General features: G+C 36.7%; 2 protein-coding genes across 2 annotated transcripts; one reads left to right on the plus strand and one right to left on the minus strand.

Annotated features, from left to right (window-relative positions):
* The first annotated feature begins 299 nt into the window (after window positions 1–299).
* Window positions 300–7,614, plus strand: LOC103988311 (serine/threonine-protein phosphatase PP2A-1 catalytic subunit). Its single transcript, XM_009406861.3, has 6 exons — window positions 300–764; window positions 1,375–1,489; window positions 4,827–4,935; window positions 5,031–5,108; window positions 6,324–6,515; window positions 7,032–7,614. Exons 1-6 carry the CDS (start codon window positions 512–514, stop codon window positions 7,203–7,205), a joined length of 921 nt encoding a protein of 306 aa, XP_009405136.2. The 5' UTR covers window positions 300–511; the 3' UTR covers window positions 7,206–7,614.
* Window positions 7,615–8,740: 1,126 nt separating this feature from the next.
* On the minus strand, window positions 8,741–14,540 carry LOC103988300 (V-type proton ATPase subunit d2). The gene is made up of 10 exons (XM_009406851.3): window positions 14,118–14,540; window positions 12,196–12,316; window positions 11,982–12,089; window positions 11,807–11,909; window positions 11,560–11,640; window positions 11,389–11,474; window positions 10,529–10,588; window positions 10,391–10,439; window positions 9,234–9,368; window positions 8,741–9,119 (listed from the first exon to the last, which is right to left on the minus strand). Exons 1-10 carry the CDS (start codon window positions 14,296–14,298, stop codon window positions 8,988–8,990), a joined length of 1,056 nt encoding a protein of 351 aa, XP_009405126.1. The 5' UTR covers window positions 14,299–14,540; the 3' UTR covers window positions 8,741–8,987.
* Window positions 14,541–15,371: the final 831 nt, after the last annotated feature.

Raw genomic sequence — 15,371 nt, forward strand, 5'->3', positions numbered from 1 at the left:
GAACATTGGGAACTGACCGGGTCAGCATGAACCGGTTGGTTTTCCAGTGTATGCAAAGGTCAATAATGTCATTACCGCTTAAATAATACCAACATGAATCAGAGAAATATTTTTATATATTATAGAACATCAATTAATATCGGGATATTATCAATAGCTCGATTTATGCGTCGCATCGATATGAACATTAAGTTTTAAAGTTCGGACGTAGAAAATGTTTGAAGCCTTAATCGCGAATAAGATAATATTTCGTGGACTAATCTGCAAAAAGGAAAAGAAGGATCGAGAAAGAGGAATAAGGGAGCAGGAGCTGACCGGCTCCTCTTCTTCCCCCTTTCTTCTCCCTCGCCCCGACCGCAACCCTAATTCCAAGCCTCGCCGCAAATCCCCTCCCGATCTCTCTAATTGATGTGTCGATCCGCCTAATCCCCGCCTCTTACGTGCTCACCCGTTAATTTGTCGGATCGGTCGAGGATCGGAGGGTCGGGAGGAGGCTTGCCCGCCGCGAGCGATGCCGTCGTACGCGGATCTGGACCGCCAGATCGAGCACCTGAGGGAGTGCAAGTTCCTGCCGGAGGCGGAGGTGAAAGCCCTCTGCGAGCAGGCGCGGACCATCCTCGTGGAGGAGTGGAACGTGCAGTCGGTGAAGTGCCCCGTCACGGTTTGCGGGGACATCCATGGGCAGTTCCACGACCTTATCGAGCTGTTCCGGATCGGTGGCGACGCGCCGGACACCAATTACCTCTTCATGGGCGATTATGTAGGTAAGTTTTCTCAGGGCCCGAGACAATATGTTTGGAAAAAGGCAGCTTTGCTTCATTGGGTTCTCAGATTCCCTTGTTTCCGGTATTGGGTTCATTGTAGTTGTGGTAGTGGTGGGAAGGTGATGATGACTACAACATGATGACGAATAGAAACTTTGGGGTATTTAGATAAGTACTTTTGTTAAGTTCTTCAAAGCCTATACGAAATTAGACAGTTGGAGAACTAGTTTTTTGAGAAAATAATTTTTATTTTCGATCGGTAAATTTGCTTTCTGCGTTGTTTTTAGTTTATTGGAAAACTTTTTAAGAAACCAATAAAAAAATTGTAAGTGAGCATTCCCAAGATGTTGCCAAAATTTCCTGTTTCTATTTTCGGTTATGCTTCAAGGATGAGTTGGCTTTCTGAGTTTATGCCACTAAACTCAGCCTCCTGAATCTTGCAAATCTTTTCTGTTCTACTTTTGTGAATATTGGAAATCTAATCCTTTTCTCTGCTTGTATCGGCTTCTTATAAAAATACAACTCAGTGATATACTTGCTGCCTCATTTGGAACTGTTATTATTAAACTTCGTCTATGGTGTTTCCTTGATGCGATACTTTCTGATGCAGATCGTGGTTATTATTCTGTTGAGACGGTCACCCTTTTAGTTGCCTTGAAAGTTCGTTACAGAGATAGGATTACAATTCTTAGAGGAAATCATGAGAGCCGGCAAATAACTCAAGTGTAAGTATTTGTATTTGAGAGTTCACCTATGCCGATGGTGCTTCAAGGTGATGATACTGTATTAGTGTATTTTGTACAATAGATATTAAAGATTTTTTATTTGCATCTCTTGACCAGAAAATTGGACATATGACTGATTTTACTGGCTGTTATCTTGATGATGATTCAATGTAACTGTTTGAAAATGTTATTCTGCACAAACATTTATTGACATGATCTTTTTAATTGTTTCTTATATATGATTGAATACAATTGTTAAAATACTCGATTGATTTTTCTCATCATCATTAGTCATCACCTGATGCAAATTATCTAAAGGTTTTCATCCAGCTGTTGGTTTAACCTACTTAAGGAACTTGATTTATTAAAAGAAACAAACGCATAAGATTCTAGGGCTTGGTAGACCGTTTTATTTTCTTAATGCACATTCAATAGAGGGTTTATAATGATGTTTGAGTGACCTTTCCAGTTAGGAAAGTTAACTAGAGTTGGTCATTCTCATCCAAGTGATACTAATTTTTTGCATATGTTGCTTATTAACCACCCAACACTTGGATTCAGAAAACATTGCTGCCCTATCAACTGTCTTATGAAACTTTCATTTTAATCTATTAGGCTCGGTGATCATACAAAACCCTGGTACTCCTCCCAACCTCAATGGAACAGTGTTTAACTATCTTTCTCAATCTCTCTATTTTATTGAGTAATCAATCCAAGATACTTAAAACTTATTCAAACTTATTGTCCATCCAATTGAATTTTATTCTATAATTCATCTCTTAGCATTACTAAAATTGTATCACATATATTCAGTCTTGTTTGTACTTAACTTAAAATCTTTAGTTTCCAAGGTATGTCTCTAACTCAATGTTTCCAAGGTTTTAATATCATTTATGCTTGATAAATATTTCAAGTATTTTAGTACGTACCATATATGTGGCCACATATTCACCCACATGCCTGGTACTTTGACCACCTGCATAATGCAATTGCTTTTTAAACATTGACAAGTCTTGAGATCATCTTGTTTGATCTATCACAAGATCTGATTGTTTTAGAACAACTGAAACTGTTAAGCAAATCATCCAAGAATTAGGAATAAGATGTCTTGCATCCAGAATACCTTTTTCCAGGATCTCAATTTCGAGTTAGTTGCTTGACTCTGACATGAAGGTTTCTTTAGCTCTTGCATTGTGCTTTGTTTCAACATAACATATTTGGATTCTAGCTATTTTCTAAAAGTATTACTACTGTAAGCTACCTGTTTCATCAAAAACATAGCTCAGGAATTGATGCAGATCAATGTGTTCATGATTGGCTTATAGTTGAGTCACTCTGTAGGGTTGTCAGTATCATAGACATGACTAGCAGATCTACGTCTACTAATGTTGGCATAATTAAGAAGTCCTACTTTCTTGATGGTTGTTTTTATCACAAGGTCCAATTGCTGTAGAAATTGATGCAGTTAAGCAAGCTATCAATTACTTAAAAATATGATGTCTTACTTCCGAGGTACCTTTTCAGGATTTCCATTTCAAGTTACTTGTTTTGTGTCTGACTTGAATATTGGTTTCTAATTGTAGCTATGATCAGATTATAGCTTACATTGTATAGTTTGGCACAGGCAACATATTTGAGTTGTAGCTATTTCATGTTAAAACTAAATGAATGTTACTACCATAAGCTACATGCTATACATAAAGTATGTGCAGCAGGACTTGGTCTGCTAGACTGATGTCTTCACAATTGGCATATGGTTAATTCACTGCACAAGATTGTCAGACTCAGAAGACACGAGTGCAATGAATTTCCTTGTCTATCATATGCAATTCTTTAAGAACAATTGTCACCAATTGGTATTGTTAGGAATGTCATTGAAGACTTCAGAAAAGGTTGCCTTGCCTCTGGATTATTTTGGTTAGAATTTTCTCTCGAAGTTAATTGCTTTTATATCGACTTGAATATGCCCTTTTAATTATTTGTAAGCAGATTAGATTTTACATTGTATAGGTTGGTCCAACGTATTTTTGTCAAAAACAAGCTGAAATTACTACTGATGCCTTCATGATTGGCTTATAGTTGAGTTACTTCATAGGGCTGTCAGACAGATATGAGTGGAGGAATAGTTCCTCATCTATAAAAAAAAGGCATAAGTAAGCAATCTCCATGTATTATATCTCACAAGATCCATTTTTTAGAACAACTGATACTATTTAGCAAGCTATCAAAGAAGAATCAGACATCTTACTTCTGTAAGCAACCGTTGAGGATTTCGACTCCAAGTTAGTTGTTTTTCATCTCACTTGATGTTTCCTTCTAATTATATATTTCTAGACAGATTTGACCTTAGATTGTATAGCTGGGTCTAATGCAACTTATTTGAGTTGTAGCTATTTTCTTAGAAACAAACTGATATTACTTATTGCTTGCTGCAAGCTAAATGCTATATGAAGAAACATTCAACAAGATGTTGGTCGGTTGCACTGATGTCAAGGTTTTTAATTTCGAATAATACTGTCCATATCGGGCAGTACGTACCGGTCCGTCAGTAGACCGGTACACGGACCATCCGCTACCGGGCGGTACCGTATATATATATATATATATATATATAGGCGACGTCGCAGAAAAAGATTTTTTTTAACTTATATATATACACACACACACACACACACACACACACACACACCGAGCGGTATATCGAAATATACCGCTCGGTATATAGTATCGTACCATACCGAGCGAATCTCGAAACTCCGGTACGGTACGAAATTTCAATCCTTGACTAATGTATTCATGTTTGTCTTAGTTAACTTTTGCTTCACAGATGAGTTAAAACTTTGATTATATTCTGTTATTATCAGAAGCTTTAACATCTTGAGGATGCTGAAAAAGCAATGATATTAATTGTCATGTAGGGACATGTAAATTATGGCATTAGGGGATTTTTGAGGTTGATTACTCTGGTTTATATATTGTGGCATCTTTATCATTATGAATATTCATCGTGCATCTGGTTCTCATGAATATCATGTGTAGTCTGTTTAGATGTATGTGTTGTTGTCAACAAGATTGTTAATAAAATTAAATGATTGTTAAATATTGATGTCAATGATCCAATTTCAGATAACAACTTCTGTGATGCAATCAACACCTGCAGAATTTTATTCAATCCCAATTAAATATAAACCAAGCGTGTGCCAAACTTTAGTATTTAAGAATCTTTAGTGATTCCATAATGACTTTCACAAATTTATTTAAAAATATTAAGATTTCTTAGCATCTAAGCATCTATTGCAAATCAATTTTCTTCATGAATCTTAGGTTTTTGTTTCAGATATGGCTTTTATGATGAATGCTTGAGAAAGTATGGAAATGCAAATGTGTGGAAGTACTTTACCGACCTGTTTGATTATTTACCTCTTACAGCTCTTATTGAGAATCAGGTCTGGTTTCTTGCTCTTGCGTATCCTGACTTCCCTATTGTCCTAATTTGTCCATGTTCAATATCTTACAAGTTCTCTATACTTTATTTTTTCAGATATTCTGTTTGCATGGTGGTCTCTCCCCATCCTTGGATACATTAGATAATATCCGCGCTCTTAATCGTATTCAGGAGGTAAGAATATATATATATATATATATCATTATTTTTTATCTACTATACAAGTTCTATCAAAGACAAACAATTAAAACCCTTGACTGTTTAAAACTGGGAATAATGTCAGTGTTAAAAATTATGGAATTACCCCATCTTTATTTTATTGTCATAATAACCTTTTTCAGAAAATGTTATTGTAGTAATGTTTCATATAGCATGAAGTAGATATTTTCTTCAGAGTACAGAATGTTAGAATGTCTAGGGCTTTTGCTGTGTTCCTGTATAACCTTTTTCCGGAATTCTGTAGTTCTATATGAGAATTAGACAGTAGCAAAATTGGCTTAACGTGAAAGCATGCATTTTTTTGGTATTCCTCGAGATTTGATAATTCACACACTGAATCATGCAACATTTAGAAGTTTTGAAAAAGTACCTAACTGATTTCATAATAGGCATATCCGTTGGTGTCATCATAGGCAACATTTTTGAATTGCGCAAAATTATTTCATAAATGTAACTGTGGTTTTAGTTTACTCTTTTTCTTCCACTCTCGGTTTGACTGCTAGTCATCATCTGGTTATTCGGGAGTCATTTCCTTAGCAGCATATAGAGGACTCCTATGTATTCAGAGAAACCTTCATTTCTTTTTGTGAAAATTATAAAGTTCTTTGTGATCCATTTTACTTATTACTCTAGCAAGGTAGATCTGAGATGATTGGTACAACTAACAGAATAATTTAGAGTCAGGCAATAAAAGGTCATTTTACCATGTTTTTATCTGATACTTGTCAGAATAGAGGTTCTCATCCACTATGGTGACCACATCTCAGTTGTGTTTATCCAAGACTGTTGTAAGTGCAGAAACAAGTCATCGAATTAAAATAATTTGATTTTAACAAGATCTGGTGGATGTTCTCTAGTTTGTTGAAATAGATGGAAAGTTTAGCTTGTGATCTACATTGATGAGCATTTGAGATGTGAAAAATGCCATGGCGTGCATATCTCTGTCCTGCAAGGGTCTGGCAACTAGTGACTCTGTGATACTCAGGACTGCTTAAGTTCAATCTTTCGAAAGATCAGGTTCTAATGTGTATCCCCCAAATTGCCATTGTTTTCGTCCTGCAAAAAGAAGGCTATGAAAGCTTTATATTGGTTCCTTCACCGTCTTTTTTTATTATTATTTTATCATTCTTTTGTGAACATAACATTTTTTTACCTTGTTTTGGCCTGTAGGTTCCACATGAAGGTCCTATGTGTGATCTTCTTTGGTCTGATCCAGATGACAGATGTGGGTGGGGAATATCACCAAGAGGAGCAGGATACACTTTCGGGCAAGATATTGCTCAACAATTTAATCATACAAATGGTCTCACACTGGTAGCCCGAGCTCACCAACTTGTTATGGAAGGTTACAATTGGTGTCAGGTGGGTCAAAAATTTCAGATCATTGTTACAGTTTTCCATGTTCTTTGCATACAGTTTTTTTTATTATTAAAAAGAAAGGTATTGTGAACAGCAATCATAGTAATGGCTTTTTAAGGAGCATTTGTAGCAGGGAGCAACATACTTATCATTATTGTTTCTTTTAGATGGATAATAATTGTCACCATTGATCTTTATGTTTATTTGAATTTGGCTAGCTGGATCATGTGTTCATGCATGCTTTGGGTGTACAAATGAATTTGAAACTTGTTACCAACGATTATGATTCAGCCTAATCAGTTAAATATGTTGTATATCGAGTAAAGATAAATTTTGATTACTACATCATGATTTTATGTAAGTGGTGGTTGGTATTAATTTGTTGAATTTGGTGAATTAATTTCTAGGAAAAACCTTGCTAGGTCATTTTTACAGTTGAACATAGTTATCATCACTAAAACAAACTTTTCCACCAAAGTTGGTTCTTGTGATACTCATTTGCGATTTGGTCTTACGCAGGATAAGAATGTTGTTACGGTATTTAGTGCACCAAACTATTGTTATCGTTGTGGTAATATGGCAGCCATAATGGAGATTGGAGAGAACATGGAACAGAACTTCCTTCAGTTTGATCCGGCACCACGACAGATTGAACCTGAAACTACCCGGAGAACTCCTGACTACTTTTTGTAATGTTGATAACCCTCACCTTGCACTGTTTGTCTACCACAAGCTTGTTCTGCAGATGTGTAACTAGAAGAGAGTTTCAGTAGTTGAAGAGACCATCATCATTCTTTTGCTTGGGCTTTTAGCTGCTGCTACTGCTGCCGATTGCAGGACAGACTCAAGGTGCTCCTGCCGTGCATTGTTGTTGTCTTTGGAAAGAATCGAGGAAGCAGCAAGAAGCATGATTCTCATGTTTTATGCACGTTTCCGTTTGGAAAAAAAACGCGGACGGTATGGTTGCTTGCGCTTGTTTGATTATGAGATTTTTGATGGACTTTTCACTGTGTGTTGTTCTATTAAATTTCTTCACATCAAAAGACAAATCACTCAAAATTTCAGTAATAGCAGAATTTCACTGTAAGATTGTGGTTCTCTAGTCGTTACACACTCTTCTTAGATTTGATTAGTGGTTATGTTTGTTTTATCTTCTGTAATTGGAGTGGTGTTATGATTCAGCATAGGAGTCACTTGGACATGATGGCTTTTCAAGAATTCACTTGGTAGTTTATTCTCATGCATGATGGTTTAGTTCTGCAGCATAAACATAGTGAATAGTTTCTGTGACAGCCCCATCTGATGATAAAACTAGATATGGACAATCCCATCCTTTTGCTTCTGAGATGTGTTCTTCAAGTCTCTCAAAGTAACGAATATTTGTCTACCCACGCTTTCATCCTTGGAAGGTAAACTCTACACACTCCTCTGCTAGAGATTAGCATGGCTGGAAGGTGATTTGGAACATCAAAGTTTTTTTCTTTAGGAATCAATCCTATGAACCTGACTCTTCATCTCGCCTTTGCTATTTATCTCCCCATCGGGTCTATCATCTCCAAGTTTCTTGCAAGCCTGTGAAGATGCGGATTACCCTTTCATCTCACATCCGCTCTCCCTTCCTTCACTGTGGTTTTGTCATAATAGTTGATATAAGCCTTTTTATCCACATCCGCTGGTGTGTCATTTGTGGCTGCTGAGCTACGACATCCATATAGAAGTGTCATCTCAATTTCGATCTGTACCGTTCAATACGGACAGTACACATCGATCCGAGAGAATATCGATCCGTTTCGATCGATATGAAAGAATATGGATACGTAAACCATCTTCTATCAGACAGTACTAGCATCTTGACTAGTATCAAAGTGTACCGATCAATACTCATACCGAAGCGTATCGATTGATACCATCTGAGATTTCGATCGTTACCAAGATATATTGATGGTACACCCTAGTATACTGATGATATATATCAATACATATCGATATGCCAATACGAATCAGTATTCAAAACCCTGGCTAGGACTACCCACTACCCTGGGTTTTGGGAAGCAAATTTGAACATTCTGTTTTCTATTGACGTACCCAACACTTCAGCAGTGATAAAGCTTTCCTCGCTACAAAAACAAAAGAACACTGTAAACAACTGTGCCATAACACTTGGCAAAGAATATATACCCAAGCATTGCTTCAACATAACACTTCTCAAATAAAAGTTTGCCGGCAAATAAAAAAAATAGAAGCTACTGGGAGCAGCTGAATTTTACATCCACTTCATTTTGCAGGGAACCTCTCCCTATTTTGATTACAAGGTCTACTTATTACAGATTTATTCTCATACGTAATTGGCATATTTATTATAATGGTGAATAACACGATCCACAGACAACAGAGAAAGAGGACATCCAAATATCAAAATAAATAATTGGGGCATCTCAGAATTCATGTTTATGTTTTGGTTTCAAAATGTAGCACTCAGAAAATGAAGACCACACTGTCATGGATTCTGGATTTCTGATTCTGCGCCACACATTCGGAGATCCACATCAGGTTCCTTATTTCCTGCTCCCTCAGTCTCATGTAAGCAAAGAAAACAGCATAGTGAAACTGCAACACCGGTGTTACTAGAGTCGATCAGGCATCGTTATGTAAGTTAATCCCAAAAATTACAGTAATGACAGCATCTAAACATAAATTAAACAATGATGAATTGATGATTACCTGCTGTTCAAAAGCCAAACAGAGTCTCTTCACTTCCTCTTCATAAAATGCTTTGTCCAGCATTTGACTTTCTCCATAAGATATCTTGGCAAAAATTGACTGATATGGAGGATATTTCTCCATTGCTCCACGGACCTGAATTACCAATACGAAGATCAACATGTTACAAGGACCCACTTCTGCAACCTCTTCCAAAAATAAAGAATTCTGACTTTTCTATGCAAGATGAGAATTATAACAAGATCATCATACAAATATTATTACCCTAGAGTAATCTATCATAACAATGCGTTCAATTTGGCTTAAAATGGTGCCAAACAAAGGCAAAGAAATAACGATAAAGACCCTTAAAAATAACAAAAATAAATTCTCTCCCTGGACCAATTGCTATTCAGTCTAACAAAGTAGCAAGAGGAATCTGGGGACAGTTGAACGGACACTTTCCTGTCATCAAGCCTATTGGGAGGAATCTTACAAGTCAAACTATCGCTCACTAAATTTATTTTTGTTGTTTTTGTGAAACCTTTTAAGGTTTTCATCCAGCTAACCTAACAGTGTACTTGTAGATCATTGTTTGACTTGTCAAAGTTCCAAATCAACTGACATGGTCATCATTTTATCCTCAACTAAAATCACTACCACTCATCAGAACAAACATTTCTTACCTATCATGGAGTTTAGGGCTGATACACAACACAATGGTAGGGATCACTATTTAACTCATCAGGTTCTTATTCTGCTATTGCTCTCATGATTCGTAGTTTAATGACAGTTTAATAAAGGAAAGATGCTAATAGCTCCCCAGTTAATTTTAGTCCTAATGCTTAATGATTTTGTCTGATGATATTTTCTGTTGGTAGTGATCTTATGAAATGCTTACCTTTGTATGTTTTTTTTCAAAGTCTCATAAAAACATTGTGGTTGTATTTATTCACTCTTGTCACTAGTGTTGTGTTTATCTGTCATCTTTGTGATGCCTTAAAATAATGTTGAGCAACAAATCGACAGAACATATAGTCTGTATATTTTTCAGTACCTATTTGTGTTAAATTGGTCATTGATGAAATATGTCTTCACGATAGAAAATATATAATGCTCGTAAAGCCAATGGTTGACCTTATATAAATTCAAATCTAGAAGCAAATAATCTGGTTTACCTGGTCAATGTCCTCGCAGAGAGCAAGTTCTTCATGACCATATGGATATCTGTACAGAAAGAAGTTAATCTATGAGATGAGAGCAAACAACATCTACACGTACAACTAAATACAAAGGTAAAGGATCAGAATGCATACAACAATCCAAAATTTGAATAAAGCTTCCGACGATCATCTCTAGTTAATTCAGTGCCAATGCTGCAAAGCCAGATCACAGATTAGTGGGAAAAAAAGTATTTTAGCAGTATTTCTTTCATCAATTGAATATGGAAGGTGAAACTTGAGAAATTGAAAGTGGGGGCTCTAAATGGAAAGGTTATTTTGCTTGTTCTGTTTCCTGATTTCTTGAAGCTACACATTCCAGTGATGATGATTTTTTGTAATTATTTTCTATGAATTTCTAAATAACAGATTTGAATTCCATTATTAAATTCATTCAAACTAATAACTGCTGTCTTTCTTGTCAAATCTGTAAAGTTAAGGATTGGGAGACATATGTTTATCTCCCAGATGGGGGTGCATGTGTGAGAAAAAAGCTGCTGCTCTCTGATATTCTGAAGATAACTCTGCTCAGTTTTATTGCTGGAAACACGCTCCGGAGAAACTAACCCTTACCACAAAATCATTTAGTGCTGAATATAGAATTGCACACTGAACTAGAGATTGCTAGCCTAAACTGATGAACTGCTGGAACAGCTGAGATAAGGTGCTGTATATGCTTTGTTCTGTTGTGTTTGTGATATGTGATTTAAAAGTAAATTCCTTCACACTGTTGCAGAAGGATGTTGAGACACTTGTGTCAATACTAGTCTAGATGTCAATGTTATAATTCTGGGCCAATGATGCAGAGGTTTTACTTAATTACCAAAAAAATTATATTGTTATGCAGGTTAAGTGCTAGTATCAGAAAATTACCAACCATATATGAAACTGAAGGGGATCATTAAAAGGAACAGCATGTTCACCATTCAAAGAGCTGCAATGTTCATTTGGCTCACCTATTTATAGTGATATTGACAGCTCTTCTATCAGCTTCAAAGGCAAGAAGGTCAGACATGATCTCAGCAGTTGCTCCACCCAGTTTCTATTTCAAAGAAATACTTACTGCTAAGTGCAAGCGATCTTATATATTCCACTACAAAAAATTGTAGATAATAATCACTATTTACCTGACAGAAGTTGTAGAAATCCTCAAGGTATGCCTTGTATAAGGTATTCCTCATAATTTCAATATTCATGTCATCCAAGTCCTGACATGAATTGTGAAAACAAGTTTAATAGTAAAACTAACCTATATACTATTTTGCAATCATACTGGTTTCTTAAGTACTCCGAAGATTGGGTTTCTTAAGTACTCGAAGATTGGCATGTTACAAGACAACCAAAGTGGACGAGCAATACTGAATATGTTAGCACCTCTGATGTGATGCACTCTGAGAAATATGGGGCCAATGGTGTGTCAACAAGAACCAATCTGTAAAGCTCACGCATGTTCTGTGCGACTGCAAGTGTTGCGATACTGCAGAGTAGATGATAGAGGTCACAATGCATTAACATTATTATGGCCATTAGATAGGATTGAGTGACATACCTGTCAAACATGCCCAAAGGATGACATTTCTCCAATAGTTCCTGAACATCCCTCTCATGCAATGTGCCAGTGACAATAAGGACAACATTGTCAATCATATAACCATACCTGTGAGGAATAATAGATTTACCTGGGATTTTTTTTTATCAAGGTACAAATAGTATTGAATTCACTCAAAATTAATTAATCTTGCAGTGAAATTGTGGACATGTACGTTATATACTCCAAGAAGGTCGACAAGGGCTCCGTTGCTTGACACAACATGTGCTTGTACTCATCTACCAGTTTAAGAGTACATTTCTCCACAATCGTGGTTGTATGTAAAGGAGATGGCTCTGCAAGTAATTAAAGGTCTTATATAAGATGATTGATAAAAATAAATGTAAACTTAAAAACAAAGAAACAACAAGTACATGTAAATAGCACAAGCTATAAATGAAGCATATGAGGTGATATCTGTCCAAGCATCACTTAATATTCAGTTGAGAGTTGAGAATATTACAATTACCTGCGTCTTTTTTTCAACTCAATGTTTCCATATACTCAAAAGAAAATTTTGATCATGGAATACATAATTAAAGTAAAGGTAATAAAGAAGCTGAAATATATTAATTAGTTTGGTATATCAACATAAGCATTTTCTTTTCCCTGATAGAATGACATGAATCTAAGAAGTTGGATGATCCACATACACTTTTGACATAAAAAGTGCCAAGTTTTTGCAACTTATAACCTAAATTTTTTTAAGATTTTACATATACAAAACTATTTTATTTAGGGCTTATAAGATTGCTTCACTGTGGTACAAGTTTTAAGCTAAAATATTTTCTCTCCATACAAGAATAAAGAGCATACATTTGACTCTTCCCATACCCCAAATGATCAATCCTGTCACTCGAAATTCTAAGTTCCATGATTGACCAGCAATCCAATGTAATCTCGTGAAGCATATGTTGTATAAGAAACATCTTGTGAGGCTTCCTTGAGTCTTGCTCTTCCTATAATCGTTCCCTATTTGAAAATTATCACCATCATACTTCACACTATATCTATAAATTTTACATGACTTGCACATAGCTCCATTTTTTTTGTAGTGTGGAAGATTGAATTCACATGTAATTTAAACTTCAAAATAGCTTGTTTTATGACAAACATCCAATAAGAACTACTGTAATTTAAAATCCACAATTCTAAGAAGTGATACCCTATAATCCTATGGCCCTTTTAATCCTATAATATATATATATATATATATATATATATATATATATATATATATATATATATATATAAAAGTGATATCCATGTCACAAAAAGTATACTAAGGAAGTTAATAGAAGTAAAAGCCACAAAAGAGGATGTGACCAAATATGCCCTTACACGATAAACTGTTCCAATTGTAATGGATTGTTACGAAATGATACAATACATGTAGCATGTTGATGCTCTAGTGACCATGGGCATGCACACAGCACCAACACCTCGGGCTCAAGTAAACCTTGATCAAGGATAACAGCCACTAATGAGTTCAGAACTAACCAGTTGGCAGCTGATGTGTAAAGGTCTCTCTCCTCAGCACTTACGAACATGTTCAAAGCAAAGATTCTTGCCTTGCTTATAATCATGAAGATACCCTACAAGCCCTACAAATGCTTTTTCACGTATAATGGTAATCGATATTGCAAGTGAACACATCACGTGCCAGAAAATAACTCTGGATCACCTACCGTAAAAAAAAAAGTCATATCCTAAGGTGGAATCATCACCTTTACGGACCACAAGTTCTTCGGGATAATTGCAAAATTGCTAAAATAAATTTAAAGAGAAAAAAAAGGCCATTTTGTTCACAGTTTACTGCAAAATCCCTCATCACTGGCACAGATCTGAACCAGAAATATAAGAATTTACCCCGATATAAGGGAACCCTTAGTATGGTCTCGCCCTCTGGGCATAAAACTAAATTCCTACGCAGCACAGATCGTCCGTCTTCGTCAAACACGCCCAAAATTATAACTTTCTACTGGAAAATGATGAATCAAATGATGCGTGAAGGAAATCTGTGGGCGAACTGAATCGGGAGAGGAGACGGAAGAGAGAACGTGAGATGGGATGGGAAGAAGCCCACATCCAACGCACCGTTCTGGAGGTAGGGGCCGTATTCGGTGGCGGAGAGATGCATCTTGATGTCGTCGAGGGTCTCGCACTGGCAGAGGTTGTTGTAGTCGGCGGCGGTGAGGAGGCCCGACCGGTGGCCGCGGACGATGGCCTCCAGGTACCCGCCATGGATGTTGAACGTCAGCGCCTCAAATCCGTACATCGCGCCCTCCCGTCCCGACGGACTCCACCATCAATTGACAGGATCCACGACGAGATCGAAGGCCACACGGAGGAAACCTGAGAGGAGAGAGAGAGAGGAGGGGGAAAGGAGAAAGAAGCCCTAGAAATCCAACAAAGGAACTACCACTACCGGATGTTGTTTTCGGACGCGTTGATCCGTGACACAACTCGAGTTTGCGTCCAACACAGCGAGTGCCACATCCGCTACTCGTGAGTTAAACTGTGACTCATGTTGTATTCTCGTCGCTCGATGTTTCGAGAAGGGCTTTCCTATAAAAAGAAGTTTCCTTTGCTTTTTGCACTCGAGAAATAGTTTATTTTATATTTTAAGGGGTAAATTCTCCACAAAAAATCTATAATTTTTTTATATTCTTTTATCCACAGAACGACTTAAAACATTTTAGCTTTATTCTCGTAAATTATCTTTTTTTTATTTATTCCCGTAGAAAAATCCCTATTTTTTTGGATTCATCACAATTATTGAAGAAGTTTTATTGAAAAAATAAAAATGCTTATATCATGCCCCGTAAGATGATGCTCCTGATAAGGATACCAATCTTGGATCAATGTAAAGAATGATTTACAAGCGAGAGACTTCGTGAGTAAGACAAGAGCAAATGCTTCGATACATTAACATGTTCGTAATCGTATTAGGCCCCATGAGGTTCCTCAGTATCGTTATCATCACCTGCATCTTATCGATAGAGGCCTCGTCATTATCCTTGTAGGTACTGCAAGACCCCTCATCACTGTCCTCGTTGCCGTGCCTCCACCTTACTTCTACACTTCATGATCTCTCACCTTCTATCTCCATCATAACTTGTGTGGCTGTTGTTGTTTCCTTCTCCCTGTGACGAGTGGAAATGATGTTGAATCCAGCAACGAACAAGGGTATGGTTGAAGATAGAACCAATGGAGGAGGGCACGATGAACGAGGCAACGATCGACGAGATGAAGCCCAAGGGTAATCTCATCTTTTAGGAAACGAAAATGCTTTGTAAGAATAAAACAAAAAGAGACATTCTGAAAAAAAAAAATATATATAAACTTAAC

This window comes from Musa acuminata, chromosome BXJ1-1 (genome assembly GCF_036884655.1).
Source record: "Musa acuminata AAA Group cultivar baxijiao chromosome BXJ1-1, Cavendish_Baxijiao_AAA, whole genome shotgun sequence".
In the NCBI taxonomy this organism is placed as follows: domain Eukaryota; kingdom Viridiplantae; phylum Streptophyta; class Magnoliopsida; order Zingiberales; family Musaceae; genus Musa; species Musa acuminata.

Bases quoted from the DNA above. Each gene is read 5' to 3' on its own strand.
- LOC103988311 (XM_009406861.3), top strand. From the start codon at position 512: ATGCCGTCGTACGCGGATCTGGACCGCCAGATCGAGCACCTGAGGGAG. The intron at 4,936-5,030 runs GTCTGGTTTCTT...TTATTTTTTCAG, and splicing joins CAGCTCTTATTGAGAATCAG to ATATTCTGTTTGCATGGTGG. The intron at 5,109-6,323 runs GTAAGAATATAT...TTTGGCCTGTAG, and splicing joins CTCTTAATCGTATTCAGGAG to GTTCCACATGAAGGTCCTAT.
- LOC103988300 (XM_009406851.3), bottom strand. From the start codon at position 14,298: ATGTACGGATTTGAGGCGCTGACGTTCAACATCCATGGCGGGTACCTG. The intron at 12,090-12,195 runs GTACATGTCCAC...TATTCCTCACAG, and splicing joins ACCTTCTTGGAGTATATAAC to GTATGGTTATATGATTGACA. The intron at 11,910-11,981 runs GTATGTCACTCA...TCTACTCTGCAG, and splicing joins CCTTTGGGCATGTTTGACAG to TATCGCAACACTTGCAGTCG.